The sequence below is a fragment of the Nannospalax galili genome, unplaced genomic scaffold (assembly GCF_000622305.1).
Source record: "Nannospalax galili isolate Female #2095 unplaced genomic scaffold, S.galili_v1.0 scaffold315, whole genome shotgun sequence".
Taxonomy (NCBI): domain Eukaryota; kingdom Metazoa; phylum Chordata; class Mammalia; order Rodentia; family Spalacidae; genus Nannospalax; species Nannospalax galili.
Genome location: NW_008336851.1, coordinates 962312 through 985277, shown reverse-complemented (window position 1 = coordinate 985277; position 22966 = coordinate 962312). Strand labels below are relative to the sequence as shown.

The following is a 22966-nucleotide window of genomic DNA, read 5'->3' as shown; positions in this document are numbered from 1 at the left end:
AGCCCTCTGGTTACCTGAATGCTTAGTAAAGCAGATAGATGTTAACCAATGTTCCAGGAAGAATGAGGCTCCCTGAGAAATGTTTTTCTTTTCTCTCTGTTCTCTTTCAGACTACAATGGCCTCTGCTTGCTACATCCTGCTCCTCCTGATTGGTCCCATTTGGTAGCAGACGGTATTACAGTGGGAATTCCAAGTTAAAGAGGGAAAAACATACTCTGATGACAACATGCAAATCATTGGCACTGCCTGCTGTCCAGTGAAGGGTTGTCAAACAACAGTCATCATTCCGATCACCCCATCTATTTTATCCTCTAAATCGAGATCTCATATATGTTTCACTTATGATAACAGACATAAATGTCTCACAGATAGTAATGATAAGGGCCAATTCATAATTCGTATAAACGACCCTTGGGATGCCAGGTGGCAGAAGGGAGTTCGAGGAAGAATTTTTTATAATAATGGGTTTGCTTTACTCCCGGTGGGGTCTTTATCTATTTCCCACCGGCTGGTCCCTGCTGCCATTGATAAACAATAAGACAGGTTATCATCATGAGTGAGACTAAGCTTTAGTCTGCCATACAGTCAAACTCCACCCTTAATCTTGCCCTTTGGCCTAATTATTTAAATTTTGCTCTACAATTGATGAACCTTTCTAATATTAATGCTTCATTGTGTTTGTTATGTGCCTCCTTGGTTCGGCCCTTACTAGCCGCTGTCCCTGTTAATAATTCCTCTGCACTCAACATCGGCACCACTGGTACTGCACCTTCTCCCCCCATGCCGTCAATTCCATTACTTCGTAATCCTGCGCAAAATATTTCCCTCTGCTATATAACTGCTATCTACAGCTCCCCCTCCTTCATATGTCACAGTAATCGCTCTGTCAGTTCACCTCTTTATACTCCCCCTCTTACATCTTTCTGGTGCAATCAATCTTTGTATCAACAGATCACTATTTCCTCTCCAGGACCCTGTGTATTAATTACTATTGTACCCCAGCTAAACATGTATTCACCAGAGGAGTTCGCCTGGCTACTCCGCCCACGCATTAAGAGAGGAGTGTTTATCCCTTTTGCAATCAGGACAGGATTTACTGTTTCTGCTAGTCTTTCTGCAGGGGCTTTGGGACATACTCTCTATACTGCAAAAGAATTTAATTCCCAATTACAACAAGTTATAGAATCCATGGCCAGTAGCCTTGCATCCTTGCAACGCCAGCTAACTTCCTTGGCACAAATTGCTCTTCAAAATCGTAGGGCCCTTGATCTTATTACTGCTGAAAAGGGGGGAACTTATCTTTTCTTACAGGAAGAATGCTGTTTCTACGTCAATGAATCGGGATTAGTGGAGCAGAATATACAGACCCTGCAGACCATCAGTTATAAACTGCATCATTTTTATCAAAGTCCTTCTAGATGGCTGGATTCCCCTTTCCTTTCTTGGATTCCCTCTGTGGTTCCATCCCTCCTCATCCTTCTGCTTCTTCTTACACTAGGGCCATTGTTGGTAAAAAAGGCTGTTAGTCTTTATTAAGCAACAAATAGAGGCTCTTCACACTACAAAACCCATACAGGTCCATTACCATTGCCTTGATCTTATGGATCGCGAGTTGATGGGGACATGTTGCTATGATGGCGCTACTAGCCATCCCCCTTGAGAGATGAACTGGACAGTCAATGACGGGTACGTGAGAATCCCCCTTTGATGGCAACCTAAGACAGGAGGGTAGTCTAATGCTACTACCTTATCTAATGATGGGTAAGCCCTTGGGGAAGGATACTCCAACCTAAGACAGGCGCAGTTCCCTAAGGGTTTAGCAACCTTCGATCCCTAAAACTCTATAAAGTTAAAAAGGGGGACCTGTTGGGAGCCTGAGGCTCAGCCATTTCTGGGGGCTGCTAGCAGACCTGAGTTGGTGACTTTTCCATTCAGGCCACAACCTTGGCTCACAGCCGGGGTCCGCAACCTTGGCCCACAGCCTTGTTCTCTTTTCCAGTAAACAGCCCTGTTCTCCGTTAATCAGTAGATTCCTCCCTTAGAGTACTCAGGCCCTGTGTTCTGATTGATTTGATTACTCACTCTTCACTTCTTTGTTCTCATTCTCTATTTAAACTCGTGCTTGTGCTTTAATAAACGAGACTTGATCAGAGCACTGTCTTGTCTCCATTTCTCTTGTCGCTTGCCTCATCCACAGCCCCACCCCCCAATCCAGGTACACCCCATTGCAGACCCCGCAGGCCAGGGCATTTCATGAAGCCAGTATTATGATGATACCAAAACCAGACAAAGATCCAACAAAAAAGAGAAAATTATAGGTCAATATTTCTGATGAAAATAGATGCAAAAATTCTCAACTAAAATATCTGCAAACCAGCTAGGCATGGTGGTGCATGCCTTTAATCCCAGCACTTGGGAGGCAGAGACAGGAGGATCTCTCTGAGTTCAAGGCCAGTCTGGTCTACATAGCAAGTTCCAGGCCTACAGGGAGACACTGTCTCAAAAAGGCAAAAAACAAAAAACAAAAAACTGCAAACCAAATGCAAGAGCACATGAAAAAGATTATCCACCGTGATCAAATTGGCTTCAGCCCAGAGAAGGGATGGTTCAACATACATAAATAAATAAATGTAATCCACCACAGAAACAGACTCAAGGACAAAAACCATATGGTCATCTTATTAGATGCAAAAAAGGCCTTTAACAAAATCCAACACCACTGTATAATAAAAATCATAGAGAATCTAGGGATACATGGGACATATCTCAACCTAATAAAGGCAATAAACAACAAACTCACAGCCAATATCGGATGAAAGCAGAAAAAACAAAAGACACATAATAAAAATCTTAAGACACTGAAGAAAGCAATTGAAGGAGATACCAGAAAGACCTCCTCCTGTGCTCAGAGATTGCTAGGATTAATATTGTGAAAATGGCCACCCGACCAAAAACAATCTACAGATGTAACAAAATCCCCATTAAAATTCCAACACAATTCTTAAAAATTGAAAAAATAATCTCAAATTTCATATAGACACATGGAAAACTGAGGTCAGCCAAAACAATCCTGAATAATAAAAGAGTTGCTGAAGGAGTTACCATCCCTGATCTCAAATTATACCTACAGAGTTGTAGTAATAAAAATAGCATGGTACTGGCATAAAAACAGACACACTGATCAATGGAATAGAATTGAGGACTAGATTTAAGTACACTCACTTATACCCACCTGAGTTTTGACAATGAGGCCAAAGATACACATCAGAGAAATGATAGCATCTTCAAACTGGATCGCTACATGTAGAAGAATGAAACTAGATCCTTATCTCTCACCATGCATAAAACCCAATTCCAAATGGATCAAGGACTTCAACATAAAACCTGATACCTTGAATCTGGTAGGAGAAAGTAGGGAATACACTGGAACTTAAAGGCACAGGAAAAGACTTTCTGAACAGAACTCCTATAGCACAGGCATTAAATCCAACAAACATCAAATGGGACCTCATGAAACTAAAAAGCTTCTGTACAGCAAGGACACCCATCACTCAAGTAAAGAGGCAACCTACACAATGGGAAAAAATCTTTACCAGCTACACCTCTGACACAACGTCAGTATCTAGACTATACAAAGAACTCAAAAAATTAAACATAAAAAACCTACCCTATTAAAAACTGGGGCAAAGAACTAGACAGAGTTCTCAAAAGATGAAATACAAATTGCAAATACAATTTTTAATGCTCAACATTAGTCATCAGGAAAATACAAATTAAAACTACTTTGAGATTTCATCTTACCTCAGTCAGAATGGCTAAGATCCAAAACACAAACGACAAATGATGGCAAGGTGATAGGGGAAGAGGAACTCTTATTCACTAATGGTGGAAGTACAAACTGGTGGAGCTACTATGGAAATCAGTGTGGAGATTTCTCAAAAAGCTAGAAATAAATCTACCAGATGATCCAGCCATACCATTCTTGGGCATGTACCCAAAGGATTCTCTCTTACTACAGAGATATCTGTTCATCCATGTTCACTGCTGCTCTATTCACAATAGCTAGAAAATGGAAACAACCTAGATGTCTATCAACTGATGAATGGATAATAAAGTATGGTCATTTACACAGTGGACTATTATTCAGCTGTCAAGAAAAACGAATTATGAAATTTGCATGCTAAATGCATGAAACTGGTAACAATTATCTTGAGTGAGGTAATCCAGATTCAGAAAGAATCAGCACATATTCTCTCTCCTAAGTGGATGCTGGCTTTGAATCTTTAGATAGGCCTGCTTCAATCAGAAAATCCATAGCAGTCAGGAAACTAGTAAGGGGTCACAGTGGGGGAGGATTCATGGGAGGGGAAATAGAATGGAGGGCTATAAACAGAAGAAAGGGAATAATGGCGTAGGAAGGACTAAATGGGGTAAGGAATAGAAGGGTAAAGCATACGAGGAACTAAGAGGAGGGATAACTAACTCTAAAGGCCTTTAGAAAAAGTCATATGGAAGCCTACCACTACAGAAGCTTCTTAAAGTGTATATATATATATATATATATATATATATATATAATAAAAAAAGATTAAATGAAGTCACCCTGTAACAGAGAGACATTGCCCCTGCCAGACAATGCCAGGAATGGACTACCTCTTTTGAAGCTGTTGACCAGGGGTCCCACAGACCCTCAAACAATACTGGCTATTGTCCCAGCTCTTGGTTAGCCACCAGAACTTGATAGTAAGACCCTATTGCTGAAGACATATAGATGAGATAAAGAACAAATAAGGAGAAATCAAGCTAGTGTTGACTTCAAAGCTTCATCTCTGCTGATTCTCTTTCATAGTGCTGGAAGGTGTTATACATGCTACCTGAAGAGAAAGTAGTCACCAACCTTGCTCAGCTGTGAATCCTGCAAGCTACAATAACAACTGGCCTGGCAAGATATGCCCACTGGTGAAATAGTGGCATGAATGTTATGGGATAATCAACCACTTTCTGATTGGATTTAAGGTTCGCTTCACAAGATGGAGCCCATACCTGACAGATATCAATCCTAGAAACTTGTGGCTAGACAGGTCACAGGTCATAGGAGAGAACCTATCATTATTATTCTGTAAATAGACATAGTATTAAACCAACTCCTACTAACTTATTGTTATACCCATAAATTAATGCATCTCACAACTCTCACCTGAGAAGCCTCCTCAAAGCAGATGGTGATTAACACAGAGACCCAGAACTGATCAATGTGCAGAGAGTAAGAGACTGAAGAGGTGTTTGGCCCTGAATAGGACACCCATAATAAACCTCTGCCTCCCAAGGCTCAGGAATCATTGTGGAAGTGGGGTAGAAAGATTCTAAGAGTCAGAGTTGATGCGCAACCATAAAGAAACAATTTTCCAGACAGCTGGGCAGTTACTCATATGAACTCACAGCAAACATAAGACCTACTCAAACTCAAGACAGGCAAATCCCAGCACAGAAGTGGGACAGTAGATAGGAAATCCCCAGCCTTAGCTGAGGAACTATTCACGACCAACAGTTACTGAGAGGGGAAGAGTCAGTCTCCTTTAAAAGTGTGACACTGGGTAGGGTTAACCAGGCTCCCACAAGATAGCCCCATACTGAAGGGCATTTGGGGGGGTACAAATTAGACTCAATAAGCCTTTAAAAAAAAACACATGGTGTTGGAGAGAAGGCTCAGTGGTTAAGAGCACTGGCTGCTCTTGCAGAGGACCCTAGTTTGGTTCCCAACCCCCACATAGCAGCTAACAACCATCTGTAACTCCAGTTCTAGGATATCTGATGGCCTCTTCTGACCTCCATAGGCATTACACAACACAGGTGCACTTACATACATGCAGGCAATACACTCATACACATAAAATAAAATTTTTTTAAAATAAAACACACACACACACACACACACACACACACACACACACACACTAGAGTAAATGAAATCAGGCCACAGCAGTAAGAGGGGTACAGATAGAAGGGGGGAATCCAAATATGATCAAAATACATTGTATGAAATTCTTCAAAATTCAACAAAATATTTTCAAAAGGATATGAGAATTTTTTTTTTTTTAAGGATAAAGGGGCTGGAGAGATGGCTCTGTTCTCGCAGAGGACCCAGGTTCAATTCCCAGCACCCAGCACCAAAACATGGTGGCTGCAAACTGTCCTTAACTCCAGTTCCTGGGGAATCTGAAGCCCTCTTCTGACCTCCATGGCACTGCATGACACAGGTGCCCTCACTTACATGCAGGCAATACACTCATACACTCATACTCATACACTCAGTACACATACGCTCATACTCATAAATAAAATATTTTAAAAATTTGATAAATAAATAAAAATTTAAAAAGGATAAAATGAACAAGACATGGTTTCTGCCCTTGAGAGGTTCAAATCCAGACCAATCCTGTCCAACAGAGCTTTCTGCAGTGACAGAGATATTCTGTGTCTATGTTGATCACTAGATACTAGCCACACATGGCTACTGAGCTTCTGAAACGTGCCTGTACAACTGAGAAATTGAAGTATTAGTTAACTATAATAAACATGAATTTTAAGTTGACACATTAACTAGTGGCAGTCATACTGGATAGTACACAGCTAAATTCATATACAATGTAACTAGCCCAAAAATCATTAAAAAAAATCAATGCTACAAAGTGACAGTGATCATTAATATTTACTTACCTCATTTAGTATGCTTTCCAGTGTTGGAGGAGTATCGACTTGAGGAATATCAAACTCCTTGTCATCAATCTAAATACAGAAATTAAAGTTCACATAATAGAGCTTTTCCTTTTAACTGTGAGGATATTTTAAATAACAAGAACCACTGTCAATCAAAAGACAAAGTTAGCACTAACTGGATCATACACTCAGCTCAGTAATTGCTAGCCACACATTCAGCGGCTATCAAGGCCAGGTACACACTGACTGAACCCCCAAAGCCTGAGACAGAAATTCTTAGCTCTTCCATTATACAGGATGATTAGGTCAAAAAAAGTTGTTGTTAAATATTCTCACAGTCACAGAAACTCACTAATATTCAATCAGTAAAGGAAATAATTGTGGTACAAGATAAGAATTCTAATACCACTATTAGCTCTGCGACCTTGAGAAGTCATTTAAAAGCACTGTGCACCACTGTCTTCATCTACAAAGTGGATCATCAGTGTGGTGAGAATCAAAGTGTTCCATAAACTGCAATGGGCTACACAAATGAAGAGTGATGGTATTTTATAAAACTGTATACAGACTCTGGCTAATACATGCAAAAATGATGGGTTTGGAATATTTGAGTCATAAAACATACTAGCCAATACTTTACTCTAAAAATCATCATTCAGCAAAAATTTAAGTCTTACCAGGTCAGTTTTGAACTCCAGTTCCTTGTCCAGATCTATGTAAGAGAATTTTGAAAGTGAAGCTTCTAAATTGAAAGACTTATTCAGCTCTTCTTCAGTAGTCCTGGCACACAGGTTCTGTTCCACATTCTCATGGTCTGGTTCGTTTTCCATATTTGCTTTCAATAATGATATTCAATCAATCCATGCAATTATTTGTCTTGTTTTTGGTATTAGATTACAATGATCTGAATGATGATCTGTTTGGAGGAGAGGGAAGCATTATTTAGATTTCCTCTTCTCAGTTGAACATTACGAAGAATTTCTTGATTTCACTCAGTCACCTGGTTACAGGCAAAAAGAGACACTGGAAAAAAGGGTAGGATGTGGGTGGAGGGCTCCATGAGAATGCAAAGGAGGCAAATTTAGCTCAGACTGGAGAAGTGAAGTGTAGGACCTGATCCGCATCCAAGTCATGAAACAAGTAACAGTGACATGGTGAACTTGGTACCAAAAATTTATACATCTGACAGCCAGTTGGCAAACTGGTGTCAAATCTTCAAATTAACCCTTTCCTTCTATTCTTTGACCTCAGGGTAGCTCTCCTGTTCCCTTGGAGAACATGGAGCTTAGCACATGGACTGGCTTGGCTGCCATCAACACAGAGCCACAGGTGACTCAGAGAACTTAGTATAGACACCAAAGATAGACACTCAGTTATGTAACACAGCACTAGTAAATCTAAGAGTTCAGACTTTGAGAAGGAAACAAGAGTGACCCAGGATAAAATACACAGCCTACCAGAGATTTCTAGAAAGCAAGCTAATCATAGAAAAACATGGGTGCCTTTCAGAAAAAATGAAATACTAAAGAAAACTAGACATGCATACATTTTTCTGCATATTTCATAGCTCAAAACAGCAAAACTCTAAGTTACATAAAAAGGACAAATTGTAGACATGAAAAATGTTCATTTCTAGAAAAAATATTTTTAATCTTATAAGCTTAATAATTAAATTTATTTTGAATGTTTTAAAATTGTTTCAGATCAATTTTTTTAAAATCTACTTAACTTTACCTGTTTAGAATAAAAAGATGAACACTAAAACGTTAGTAACAATGATAATAAAAATAAATCTCATTTTCTTTTCTATGCTAGGTGTTTTCCACAACAGCATCCTTCATATCTACAGTTTTGCTGTTTTCTTTTTCAGTTACCCAGCCAATTATGATCTGAAAATATGAAATGGGAAATTCATAAACTTTACATTCTGAGTAATGCGATGAAAACTGCACAGTCCTACTCACCCCTCTGGGAGACCAGGGTCATCCTTTACTCCCTGTTTATATTTCCCCTCTGTTGTCACTCAGTACCAGTCTTCCTTATCAGATCAACTGTCACAACATTGCAGAGTTTCTATCACCTAACCCATATTTTACTTAAGGATGCCCCCAAAGCATAAGAGAAGTAAAGCTGGGAATTCAGATATGCCAAAAAGAAGCCATAAACGACTTCGAGTGGAATGGTGAAAGCTTTTGACTTAATGAGGAAAGAAAAAAACAAATCTGAGACCATTAACATCATCAGTAAGAACAAATCCATCTCAGAAGCTATAAAAAGGAAAAAGATTTGTGTGCTAGTTTTGGTGTCACGTCTTTAGTGACAAAAGTTATGGCTATGTGTGAGAATGACTAATTCACCTCCCTTCATTCCATCACAGAGGTGCTTGTACCATACCATACCATACCATATATTGTATCATCACAAGAGCATAGTAAAAAGTGCTTTAACAGAGGCCACATTCACATAACTTTTATTATAGCATAAATTTTCTAGTTTAATTAGTAATTAATCAATAAATCTCATATTGTGCCTAACTTATAAATTACTTCCATAGCCATGTATGTAAATGAAAAAACACTACATATGCAGTTGGCCTCCTTACCCATGGGTTCCACATCCATGAAGTCAACAACCATGTACAAAGCACTTCAAATGTTCCTGTACCAAATACAGAGGCTTTTCAGTCTTACTATTATTCCCTTAACAATATACTATAGCAACTATTTTTGGTTGTGAGCCTGAGCCTTTAACAGCTGCACCATCTCTCCAACCCAAAACAACTATTATTGTTTGTTTTGGTTGTTGTTTTCTTCATATTGGGGGGGGGGTGTCTTCCTCATCCAGTTGGCCTGGAACTCACTGTGTAGACCAGATTGGCCTTGATGTCAGAGAGATCTGCCTACCTCTGCCTCTTGAGCACTGGGACCATGCCCAGCCAAGCAACTATTTTTATTATAGTGCTAGACACTGTAAGTAATCTAGAGAGTATTCAGAGTACACAGGGAGATATTGTGAGTTATCTGCAAATACTGTATTATGTTACATAAGGAGCTTAAGCATCCAAAGTTCAGTGTCAACCAGAAGATCCTAGAACCAATTCCCCAGTGTTACTAAGGGACTACAATGTATCACCTGCAGTCTCAGGCACTGATTAAGGGATCTTAGAATATATTCCTCTAAGGATAAGGGGGAACTACGGTATCACACAACCAGGAAAACTCTCAGTGTGAAATTTTTTCAAACCACACCACTTCAAGCATTCAAACACCATTAAACACCACTACCAACAATCCTTGACTCCATACTGAACTTAGTACATTTTTATTCCTTAGTGAAGTGAAAGCAGAAACAATGGTTGGCAACCAATGAGCCATTGAGAAAACTTAATTGTTTTAAGATTTATTTATTTGCGAGTATATTTGTTTGTGAGTGTGCTTATGTGCCTGTGTAAGTACATGTATATGAGTGTATGCAGGTACATGCATTTGTGTTGATGTGCAAAGGCCAGAAGAGGGCTTCAGGTACCCTCCTCCATTACAGTCCTCCTATTCCTTTGAGGCAGAATCTGGCCCTAAACCTGAGGTTTATGTTTCCCAGCTAGGCTAGAAGCAAACAAACCCCAGTAATCTCTCCTATTCCCACTCTCTTCAGAGCTGAGATTACAGGCATGTATAGAACACCTGGCTGATTATGTGGGTGCTGGAATCCAAACTCTGGTCTTCATGATTACAGAGCAAATGCTCTTAACTGCTGAGCTTTCTCTCCAGCCACACACAACCCCAAAATTAATTTTTTTTAATGAACTGAATGGACTAGGATGTAGCTCAGTCAGTGGTAGAATATTTGCCGAGTATGCCCAAGGCCTTCTCTTCAATTCCTAGCACAAAACCCACAAAACAATGCAATACAATATAATGTAATACAATACAATGCCGCACAGCTGAGATGAGCTGTTTTTAAGCAATATGCCCAAACTCACTGACAATTTCATCATTTTTAGTGCCTGTATTAATTTTACTTCTCAGTTGTGCTGGATAGCTTTAGTGTCAACTTGACATACCTGGGTTGAGGGAGCCTCGATTGGGGAATTGCCTCTATTGTACTGGCCTGTGGCCATGTCTAAAGGGCATCTTCCTGATGAGTGATGTGGGAGGGCCCAGCCCACTGTGGGTGGTGCCACCCCTTGGCAGGTGGGCCTGTGTTGTATAAGAAAGCAGGCTGAGCAGGGGCCTGGGGAACGAGCCAGTAAGTAGCATTCCTCCATGGCCTGTGCTCCAGCTCCTACTTCCAGGTTCCTGCCCTGAGTTCCTACCTTGGGCTCCCTGATGAACTATGACCTGGGAGATGTAAGCTGAATAAACCCTTTCCTCCCCAAGTTGGTACTGGTCAGAGTGTTTTGTCACAGCAATGGAGAAACAAACTAAGATACCAGTTGATCTGGTTTTCAGGTGTTAAGAGAAATGAGTAACTAATATGTATAAAACACAGACACTTCTGAAAAAAAAAAAACTTATTTTTCAAGAGCCAAAACCAACTTTTCTAATCCATTTGTTTTATTTCCAAATGCAAACTAATTTCTTTCAAACAAATGTTCTATCTTCAAAATGCATGCTATCAAGACTTCCTAAAAACATAACCGGGAGCATTCTATCTGGCATCTCATCAGGTACTAAATGCACTTCTCCTTGTCAATGAGCTAAGTGGGGCACAGATGCTAATGTTACACCTTTCCTCAGTGGCCACCAAACGGACTCATGACCAATGACTTTTTTATAATCTTCATTATTATTTGTACCACTGAGCAAAAACAGCTACAACTATCCAAACAGTCCCCAACAGGTAAGCTTTATTCTTCCGCAGTTTTTAAATACTGGAAAAGATCATATAGGAGAAAGACAGAGAACCCCAGCAAGATGGCTCAGCCAGTAAAAGGACTTATCACACAAGCCTGACAACCTAGATCCCAAGAGAGAAGAACAGAACAGACTCCCATAAGTTGTTCTCTGACCTCCACACATGTATTGTAGCATACACACACACACACACACACACACACACACACACACACATATACAAAGAATGTAGTTTAATTTTTTGTAAAAAAAGCCAGATATGGTGTTACGCATTTGTAAGCCTAGCATTCCTATGGTGAGATGGGAAGAGAGATAAAAGAATCACCTAGAAGCTCACAGGCCAGCTAGCCTGGAGAACACAGCAGTGAAGACCCTGCCTTAAGAAGGTAAAAGGAAAGAACAAACTCCCCATAGGTGTCCTCTGACTTCCACCCTGGTGCCCTGACACACTATGTATACGTACACACATACACACACACACACACACACACAAATTGTTTTTAAAAACAAAAAACAAGGTGGACAGAGTCGAAGGAGGAACAAATCTAAGGGTGTCCTCTGGCCTCCACATGTGCACACAAATATGTGCAGACATGTATAAACATGAACACAGACACACACACACAGACACACACACACACACACAGGTTTCAACCTGGATTTTGCCAGCCCCTATCTGTGACTTTAGGCAATACAGTGCTCTACAATTTATTTGTAAAGGGAGCAGTACAGACATTTCTATCGTCTGTACTGTTTTCTCAGAATAACACTTCTTGTTCTGGAAAGCGTTCCTTCAAAACAGTGCTCTTTGTGCAGGATGACAAACAAAACTTTCCTAATAAAAGGGATTGTGTGATAATAAGGCTGAGTTACCCTACAATCCCCACCCTACCCTCTTTAAAAAAAAGTTGTATCAAGCATGGTGGTGCACACCTTCAATCCCAGCATTCAGGAGGTAGGGACAGAGGCAGGCAGATTTGAGTTCAAGGCCAGCCTGGTCTATATAGCAAGTTCCAGGTCAACAACAGCTTCGTAGTGAGGTTTTGTCTCAAAACAACAGGTTGAACACTTGTCAACTAAACACCAGCTGCGTATTCCATCACTGGCAACCCACTTCTACTGATAGAACTTTTATTCTAAGTGCATATTCCCTAGCAAGAATTCAATCAATCTTTTACAAAATAGAGAATAGGAGGAAGGAGAATCCTGATACTATTCAAGGTCCAGGTTCTAGTTTTCCAAGACATTAGCTCTGCCCAAAGCCTTCTGGCAATTTGGTACACAGTCCACCATACTATTCCTTCACCACTCTGTTTCTGATCTTGACTGAAAAATACAACCACCTGTCTTGTAGGGACACCATGAGGAACAAAGGACACACTGGCCGTAAAGGACTGAATGGTGCCTATACACGCAGCAATTTTCAAGAAATACTATATATATCATCTATAATTTCCTTAAGATGTCCAAATTCCTCAAAGTTAAATACTCTAAATCAAGATCCAGTAGTTTCATAAGGATCTAGCCAGTGCTAAATGTATTACACATTATCTTATGGCATATCAGTAGTTTTGTCATGAGCTGAATGTTAGTAGTTTGTCTAAGACTAGCACAGGCCCTAGCCAAGTAATCAGAGATGCTTAATCAAAACCTTTAATTATGATGCTAAAACCTCATACTAACTTATTCTGCAGTCATGTTTGGCCCTTTTCACTCCAACACTACTCTCTATTTCCACAAGTGAAATCAACTGCTTCTCATCTCTAGTTCCTCTTTGTTACTTACCATCCATTATGGGTTGTTTTTGTTTTTTTTTTCACATTAGCAAATATTCTCACTGAAGTAGACACACTAATCCAAAAGTTACCATGCTGATTTTTTTAAAGGCCACTAGAACGATTTCTGCTAATTTTTCAGAAATGAATTGAGAAGCTGTGGTGACAGCTCAGTCAGCAAAGTGCTTGCCTTGAAAGCATAAATCACCTTCAGTGAGTAAAGTGAGTGCCACATAGCACAGGAAGACCTGAGTCTGGATCCTCAGCACCCAACTGACTGTGATAGCATATGCCTGAAAATCCTGGCCCTGGTGGGGTGGGGGGAGACAAAAGAAAATCCCAGGGGACTGCTAGACAACTGGTCTAGCCACATTGGTTTACATTAGGGATACTAGATTTAGTCTCAAAAGAAAGAAAAAGAGGTGGGAGACCTGAGCATGGTGGCACATGCCTTTATTTCAGCAATTTCAGCACTAGGGAGGAGGACAGCCTGGTCTAAATAGTGAGTTCCAAGCCAGCTGGGCCTACAGAGAGACCCTGTCACAGGCTTCTGGGACCTTGTTCATATGAATTTACAGCAATGGTGACAGCATGCACAAGACCCATGCAAACTCAATCAGACAAAACAGCATAGAACTGGGGAAATGGGCAGGAGGCCACAACTTGGATGAGGAACTATTGGCAGCTGATCACTGCTGGGTGAAGAGTTGATCTTTAAGGGAGTGACGCTAGCTAGACAGGCTGAACAGGCTCCAATGGATGAACTCATACCAAGGGACATGTGGGCACACAAATTTGACTCAATAGGGCTTAATATATGAAAAAATGCATAAAGTTCTGTGGACGGGCTATGGGGGGGGGGTGCCAGTAAGGAAGGGGGAACTTAAATTTAAGATGTATTGTATGAAATCCACAAAAATTCAATTAAAAATATACTTTTAGAAACTAAAAATGAATCTACCTCATAAATAAATCATATGTATATACAGGGGGGTGGGAGAGAGAGAGAGAGAGAGAGAGAGAGAGAGAGAGAGAGGTGGACAACTGAGAAAAGATTCAACACTGGCCTTTGCCCTCCACACACCTGCACACATGAGTACGTATACAGACTATATATGTGTGAGCACATGCGCGCACACACACACACACACACACAACATGGCAAACACTTGCAATCCCAGCCCCTGGAGAGGCAGAGATAGGTGGAGCTCGCTGGATAGCCAATCTAGTCTACACGGCAAGCCCCAGGCTAGTGAGAGACCATCTCAAAAAACAAGGTAGGCAGTTCCTGAGAAATGACACCTAAGGTCTTCCTCTGGTACACACACACACACACACGAGCATACAAAAATAAATTAATTTAGGTATGCCTATCTGTGGAAGGAACAAGGATGGTATCCAATGATGCCATCCTTAATTACTGGAGCTCATAAATATGTTAATTTCTATGGCAAAGGGAACTTTGCTGATGTAACTAAATTAGGGCTTGAGCTGGGGACATTAGTCTGGATTAACCAGGTACCCCTAATGTAATCACATTATGTAATGTAGTCCTTAAAAGTAGAAGATGGAGGTAGAAGACTGCCATAGCAAAGCAACATGAGAACAGAAACAAAATCAGAGAGATGATATACTCCAGGCTTTGAAGATGCAAGAAGGGTGCCAGAATCCAAAGAAAGTAGACTGCCTCTAGAAGTTTCAAGAGACAATGAAATAGATTCTCTCCTATGATCTCCAGAGCCAAGGCAATCTCCTGACACCTTGAGACAAGTGTTACAACTTTGAATTATAAAACTAAAATAATAAGCCTGGAGGCATGGCTCAGTGGTTAAGAGCACTGGCTGCTCTTGCAGAGGACCTGGGTTCAATTCCCACCACCTACATAGCAGCTAACAACCATCCATAACTCCAGTTCCAGGGGAATCTGATGCCTTCTTCTGACCTCCTCGGACATTGCACACACAGGTGCACTTACATACATGCGGGCAATACACTCATATACATAAAATAATAAATAAAATAATAAGTCTGTGTTATTTTAAGTCACTAAATTTGTGGTAATTTGTTACGGCAGCAATAGGAAATGAATAACCTAACAAGTTTTAATTAATGTGCTTCTGTCCACATCTCCAATGTTCTGAAATACTAGCCTCCCCATGAACTGGTGTTGTCCTCATATTTACTGAGCAAACTCTTCACTTCAGTATGCAGACCAATGATGAAATGCTTAATATATGACACTTGATATTATACAGCTGATGCAGACACCACTTCAATATCACTTATGCACTATCCCAGTACAAAGGGTGACAGTGAACTATTCATTACTTCCTCTTGAGGTGGAATTCTACAACTTGTTCACCCAACCATCACATGACCTAGTATTTTTAGAGTTCTTAAGGGGAGGCCCCCACCCCCTATGGCACCTGCAAAAAACATAGTCTTCAACCCAGTACAGCAACTACATCTTAAGCTCTCCTAGAAAGAAACCACACTAATTTGATAGCAAATATTTGTTACAGAAGCATGATCACCAAACAGACTTAAAATTCTGACACCCTGAAAATTCTCAAGGCTATTTCCTCTTAAAGTTATTCCCAAACAATTAATAGTCAAGAACCATTTTTTTGGTTTTTTATAACTTATTATTTTTATTTTATGAGTGTATTGCCTGCATGTATGTAAGAGCACCCATGTCGTGCAATGCCTCAGAGGTCAGAAGAAGGCGTCAGATTCTCCTGGAACTGTAGTTAAGGACGAAGAACCACTTTTTTTTTTTTTAAAGATATGTGCTATATAAATAGCAATGGCCCCATTATGAAATTGGTCAGCTGAGTAAGAATTCTATCTATAATGTGAACTACATTGGGCCAGGTTAATGTGCAATTCTTACCAGGTTTTGATTGTAGCAAATATTCCCAATTGTTCTCCAAGTTCCAGGGTTCTGTAATGTTCTAATATACTTTTCAGAAGTGTCCTTTATTATAAGATACTTTTTATATCATAGCAAAAAACTCTTTTTTTAAAATTTGCTCTCTCTAGTGAATGATTTCATTTTTTTCACTTTTAGCAGCCCCCTCAATGGCTACAGATAAAATTCCAGATTCTGAGCCTACGATTGCAGACACATACAAGCTCTCTTTCTCCTCTTTTACAGCTAGCCTTTTTTTTTTTTTTTTTTTTTTTTTTAATGTGTATGCGTGTATTGCTTGCTTGTACGTATAAGTGACCCCGTGTCGTGCAATGCCCATGGAGGACAGAAGAGGCCATCAGATCCCCTGGAATTGGAGTTATGAACAGCTGTTAGCAGCCATGGGGGTGCTGGAATTTGAACCAGGGTCTTCTGCAAGAACAGCCAATGTTCTTAACCACTGAGCCATCTTTCCAGCCCCACAGCTAGCCTTCTTTTACTTACACTCAGAGTCCTTCAGTAGTAGCTTCCACAATTAGGTCTGGTGGCACATGGCTGTAATCCCAGTACTCAGGAGGCTGAGGCAGAAAGATTGCTATGAGTTCAAAGCCAGCCTGGATACAAAGTGAAATCGAGGAGGGAGAGGGTGAGGAAAGGAAGGAGGGAGAAAGATGCTTCCCTTCTCCCTCCATAGTTCAAATTTCCACTCCTTTTCCTCTATATTTAAGTTCCTTCTTTCCTTCCTTCCTTGTGGGTACTGTCCAACTTTGACCTAATACCTCCTTCTTCCTTAATCACCCTCTAAACTCAGATAGCTGATCTCTATCTCTTCTTTCTCTCCCCTCTCCCTTTCTCTCTCTTTTCTCCCCTCTTCTCCACTGTCAAGCATAGGCTAACCTTGAACTCAGGATCCTCTAATTCTAGGTTCTCAAATGTTAGGATTACAGGCAGGTTCCATGACACCCCAAGTAAGACATGATTTCCTTAAAGCTGTCTTGGTACTTTCCTTCTTTTGACTCACTAGTTAACTTACCATATGACTATGTCTTTTCTCTCCAACTACGCAATAAAAATAGGGCCACCTCCAGATTACTGGGTTTACTAACTTGCATACTACACAGACATTCCATTAATATTTGCTGATTAACAAAGAGTTGGAAGACAGAAATAACACCTGTTGCAAATTAAACATACCAATTTTGTTACCTGCGATTGTTAAGCTTCTGAGGATATTATTTGACTCAGAGCATCAGTAATCTGCACCATAATAAGCCAAGTTATAATTGAATTCAATTTTTATGGAGTCAAAATGACTCATGTTCTGCCATTGCACTCGACGCCCCCTGAGTTCTAGTTTTATGTAATCAAGCTTGTCAACACTATAGGTCATATTTATCAGGTATTAGCATCGGGATTCTTGAGATCACATGTCAGTCTTTGATATGATGCCTTCCTGGAATAGCTCAAGAGTACTCAGTTTCTACCTTACTGGAAGATTTGAGAAACAAACTGTGTTAGATGCACATATTGGGGTGATCCCCAAGTTTCTTCTCAACTATAGGCACATTAAGTAATTAAATGCCTACATGGTTGGGGCTGCCTAAATCTCTGATCCTCTTTCATTGTCTTGGTAATGTCTAAATGAGAAGAGTGATAGTTTAAAGCTTAGGAAAGTGAAATATACATTAAAAAGGAAAGCAGAGGGAGGGAAGGTATAGGACCTGAGACCTTCCTGCACACAATGCTGAATTAGTACAATACACAGAATAATCAGAAACTATGTCTATAAAAGTCTACATGATGTACAAGTCCTAACATCAATTTTATGTCAATGTGTATGAGGTGACAGATGAGAGAATTACTTCTTTCCAGATTCTAATAAGTAGATTACGAGAATTCTCTTCAAAAATCCACCCTAACCAAAAGATCTCCTAAGACTTACATGAGTCTTGTACAGGCCCCATGTTAGCTGCTGTATTCCCTTTTCTTCTCATAGCTAGTGTAGGTGAATTCTTATAAATTAAATATACACACAAAGAGATCCCATTTAGTTATAGGCTGAGTAGATGGTGGTCTTCTTTATTAATTCCCACCGAATCAAACTATCATCTTCATTTCTCTTGCTGAGATGTCCAGAAGGATTTAGAGTAACAGGAAATGTATTCTTTCTGTTTTGTTTTGCTTTTTGGTAAGAGCAAGTAGAAGCTTCTTGCTGAATGACAGCAGAAAAAAACAAAGGTTAAAACAACCTAGCCCCTTTACCACCTTTCTTTCAGGAAGCCACTCCAACTGCTGTGGTGTGAATCTGGTGGTGCCACCAATCCTGTGCCCTGTGAGCCTGGCTAAAGAATTACGTACATAATATTCTTGTGTCTAATCTAGCCAATCAGGGTCCTTCCCTGGAATGTGTAAACACTGAGCAAGAATTGTCTCTCTACTCTATGATGATGTAATGCAGGAGCTGTCAGGAATCCATCTTTACTGCATTTAGTTAACAAAACAGAATGAGGCTTACAATCAGAGAAGCAGAGATGGGCACTGAGGAATTGGGAGTTCTTTGTTAAAGGGGGAGGACACAAAAATATCACAATGATTCAGTGACACCCTATCCCTTCCCAGGTTTGTGAGCTAATAAATCTCTTTTGGTTTAAGCTCATTTGAGTTGAGTTTCTGATATTTATAAGAGAAAGAGGCTTAACTTTAAACAATATGACTGCCTCCAGAGTGAGTCTAAGAACTCATTAACAGTGAGAAATCCACGATAAATCTAGTTCCTGATTAACACATGTAACGTACTTATAATGTCATACACAGCAAAGGATTTAATTTAGAATAGTTTGATCTTATAAACATACACAAATGCAACATGAGACTGTGGGTCAAGAAAAGATGTCATCTAATGTCAAAAGGCCTTACTACACTGGGGAAATAGCTCAGTTAAGTGTCTGCCATGCACACATGAAGACCTGAGTTCAATTCCCAGAGCTCACAGAAAAAAAGCGGGAGATGGAGACAGGCAGATCCCTCGGCCCACTGGCCTGCCTGTCTAGCCTACGCACCAAGCCCCAAATTAATAAGACACCCTATCTCAGAAAACAAGGTGGGAGGCATCTGAGCAAGATGGCAGTGGGTAAAGCACTTCTGTGCAAGCCTGGCGACCTGAGTTTGATCCACAAAAAGATAGGAGAACTGATTCCACAAAGTTGTCTTTTGACCTACACACACACACACACACACACACACACGCACGCACGCACGCACGCGCGCACACACACACACACACACACACACACACTAATAAATAAATTTTAAAATTAAAAAACTACAATGGGCCTGAGGCGATGGTTCAGTCTACAAAGTGTTGGATGCACAAATATGAGGACCTGAGCCAATCCCCCAAAATCTACATTAAAAAGCTGAGCAGGGTGGCACAAGCCTGTAACCTCAATAAGAGGAGCCCTAGGGCTTGCTAGGCAGTAATTCTAGGTGATTCAGCAAGCTCCACGGTGAGCAAGAGACCCTGTCTGGAAAAATAAGACAGATGATGTGGAGATGATGGGTCAGTAGTTAACAGTAGGTCCTCTTGCAGAGGACCAAAGGTCCCCAGAACCCACATCCTGTGGCTCACAATCACCAGTAACTTCGGTTCCAAAGGACTGGACACCCTCTTCTGGATTCTGTGGATACCTGAACTCACACATGCACAGACACAACTTAAAAATTAAAAAAGAAGGGGCTGGAGCAATAGCTCAGCGGTTAAGAACACTGGTTTTTCTTGCAGAAGATCCAGGTTTGAATCCCAGCACCCACATGGCAGCTAACAACTGTCCATAACTCCAGTCCCAAGGGATCTGACAGCCTCTTCTGACCTCCACGGGCATTGCACGGCACGGGTACACTTACCTACATGCAGGCAATACACGCTTACACATAAAATAAAAATAATAAATTTTTTTTTAATTTAAAAAAATGAGCTGGAGAGCTGGTCCAGCAGTTCAGAGCACTCACTGGCTGCCCTTGCAGAGGACCGGGGTTTGGTTCCCAGCACCCACATGACAGCCAGCAACCACCTGTAACTCCAGTTCCAGAGGATCTGACCCCTCTTCTGATCTCTGCAAGCATTGCACAACACGTGTTTACTTATGCACGTGCTGGTAAAATGCCCATACACAGAGAATAAAAAAATTTTTTTGGTTAAAAGAATATTTTTAAGGTGAAGAATGATTGAGGAAGACATGCAGTAACAAACTCTGGCTTCTATGTGCATGCTCATACAAAAATGAACATGTACAAAGACATAAAAAAGGTGGACATCACACATACACACACAGAGGCCTTACTTCCCCCTCATGACATTCCCTGCCACACTAATAATAAAGCTAACAGTCACCAAAATACTCCAATATTCTGGAAGGCAGAATAACTTTCTGCTTAACTTTCAACATGAGCAAACCTACTGCTTAAACGTGGGTCCTCCATCCTCACTCATATTGGATATACTTCACACACACAAGTGCTGCTTCCACACACCACTGACACAGCTGGAGTAGAGTTAGCGGTCGTTTTGGTGGGCGGAGGGAGAGTGCAGTAGCGTGCTCAGTGCAAAACACACACCCCTGCGCTAGCACTAGTGTGGAAAGTACACAGGAGCGCCGCCTACTCGGAGAAAGCGCCTCCGCCACCGCTGACACCCCAGTACCAGCCTTCCTTCACCAAAGCACGCCCTTTTCGTGCACCCAAACTCTGGTCGGCTGCACCCCCCCTTCCCAAGTGCCACACAGGGACAACTGGCCGCGGCACAAGCTGCCTTCCACCCTGCGGCCCTCGCCCGCGCACCCCAGGACGCAGGGTGAAACCGGCCCCGCGGCTGCGCATCGGCCCGGCAGGTGGGCACCGCCACGCCAACCGGCACACAGCTGCGCGGCTCCCAGCGGGACGGTGGGTCTGACCCTCACCTCGCAAGCGGCCGGAGGAACCGGCGGAACCGGCCTGACCCAGTGCGAAGCCGAACGCGGGGGCCTAGGTCGCTGAGGCCGGGCTGCTGAGAGCGTCCAGGGCCGTACTGTCGCCGGGAGGGACAGGGCCGCAGCCCCGGCCTGCGCTCCCCTGGCGCGGGGTCCCCTCACACGCCGCCCCGCTCACACGCCGCCCGGCCTGTCTCAGGTAGTAGGAAGACATTACCTGAGCTCCCGGCCCCGGACGCCTGCCCACGTGACGCCCTGGAGCTCACGCATGCGCAGTCTCTGCTACTCCTGGCCGCGCTTCCGCTTTCTTCTCCCAGACTTTCTGTCCTCGTCGGTTCGAACCTCTACGCCGGAAACAGTGTCTCAGCCCTCGGATTCAGCAGACACGCCCGCCGTACACGTTTTAGGGACGCGGGGAGTGGGACCATCCAAGGAGGAGCACAGACCACTCACCAGAAGTCCTTGAGATGGAGAGAATCATGCCTTTCAGCCCTAAGTCTGTGCGTTCACCGGAGTCCAGAAACCCTTCAAGCGGGGTGGAGTGGCTGATGCCCGTAATGCCAGCCTTCAGGGCTGAGACAGAAATATCCAGACCAGCATGGGCTACGTAGTTCAAGCCAGATTGGGATACAGAGTGAGACCTGTCAGAGAGACGGAGAGAAAGAGGCAGACAAGAGAAATTGATTTTGCAGTGGGGAGAGCTAGTGACCTCTATTAATTTTCTTTTTTAAAATGAGTGCAGAAATGAGAGAGAGAGAGAGAGAGAGAGAGAGAACACGAAGTTGTCGGGGCTGGAGAGATGGCTCAGCAGTTAAGCGCACTAACTGCTCTTGCAGAGGACCCAGGTTCCAATTCCCAGCACCCACATGGCAGCTACAAACGGTCCTTAACTTCAGTTCCAGGGAAATCTGAAGCCCTCTTCTGACCTCCGTGGCACTGTACGACATGGGTGCACTCACATACATGCAGGCAATACACTCATACACACAAAATAAAAATAATAAAATATATTTTTTAAAAAGCGAAGTTGACCAAAAAAAGTGATGGGGAGATATGGGAGGTGTTGGAAGGGAGGGAGTGGGTGTGGATTTGATCAAAACCCCTTATATGCATGTATGAAATTCTCGATAAAGTTTTTTTTAATTAAAAAAAATGAGTGCACAATTGCCAGGTTTGGCAGGTAGTGGGGGGGGCATTGTTTTTGACAATAAGCATGGATACTAAAATCTATCTCCAATTTATCCTCAAAAAAGTATATCCTTACATCAAAAATACAGAAGGGTCACATTCTCAAAAAAAAAAAAACCTTTGTGTATTTTTCTTATTGCTACTGAAGAAAGATGAAAACTTTAAGGACAGCTTGGCTCTTGCAGATGCCACTGCAGATAACATTAACCCCAGGATGTAGATATGATATGTGCTGGGCCTATGAGCAACAAAATTACAAGGAAAAGAGTGCCAGAAGGTGCTCCAGGAAGGAGTTACAGAAAATACACAGTATGGCAAACATTTGTTGAACATTACCCAGGCTCACTATACTTCTGGGCCTCAGGAAGATCCAGAGGTGAGAATGACACAGCCCTGCCATCTAGGTACTTTGGGTCTCAGAATATTGTGTCAGTAAAGGCAGGCTGATTAAAGTGATATAAAGAAAAGTATAAGGTGGTCATTTTAGGGACAAAGATGAAATAGTCAACAACTCAGGGAGAAGGTGATATCCTATGTTGCCTCTGTAGGACTTCTCT

The 22966-nt window shown here is 41.7% G+C and overlaps 1 protein-coding gene across 6 annotated transcripts in view; it reads right to left on the bottom strand.

Annotated features, from left to right (window-relative positions):
- Window positions 1-21930, bottom strand: part of Vps8 (VPS8 subunit of CORVET complex) — a 359227-nt gene extending 337297 nt beyond the window's left edge. For 3 of the 6 annotated variants that reach the window (XM_017797693.1, XM_017797692.1, XM_029562652.1), the window contains exons 1-2: window positions 7396-7548; window positions 6719-6787 (exon numbers count right to left, since the gene is read on the bottom strand). In XM_017797693.1, the coding sequence (XP_017653182.1) occupies window positions 6719-6787; window positions 7396-7548 (222 nt within the window). Of the gene's footprint in view, window positions 1-6718; window positions 6788-7395; window positions 7635-16761; window positions 16782-21212 lie in introns of those variants that run through there. The other 3 variants (XM_008831321.3, XM_008831320.3, XM_029562651.1) reach the window with 3 other exon arrangements.
- Between the last annotated feature and the right edge of the window lie 1036 nt (window positions 21931-22966).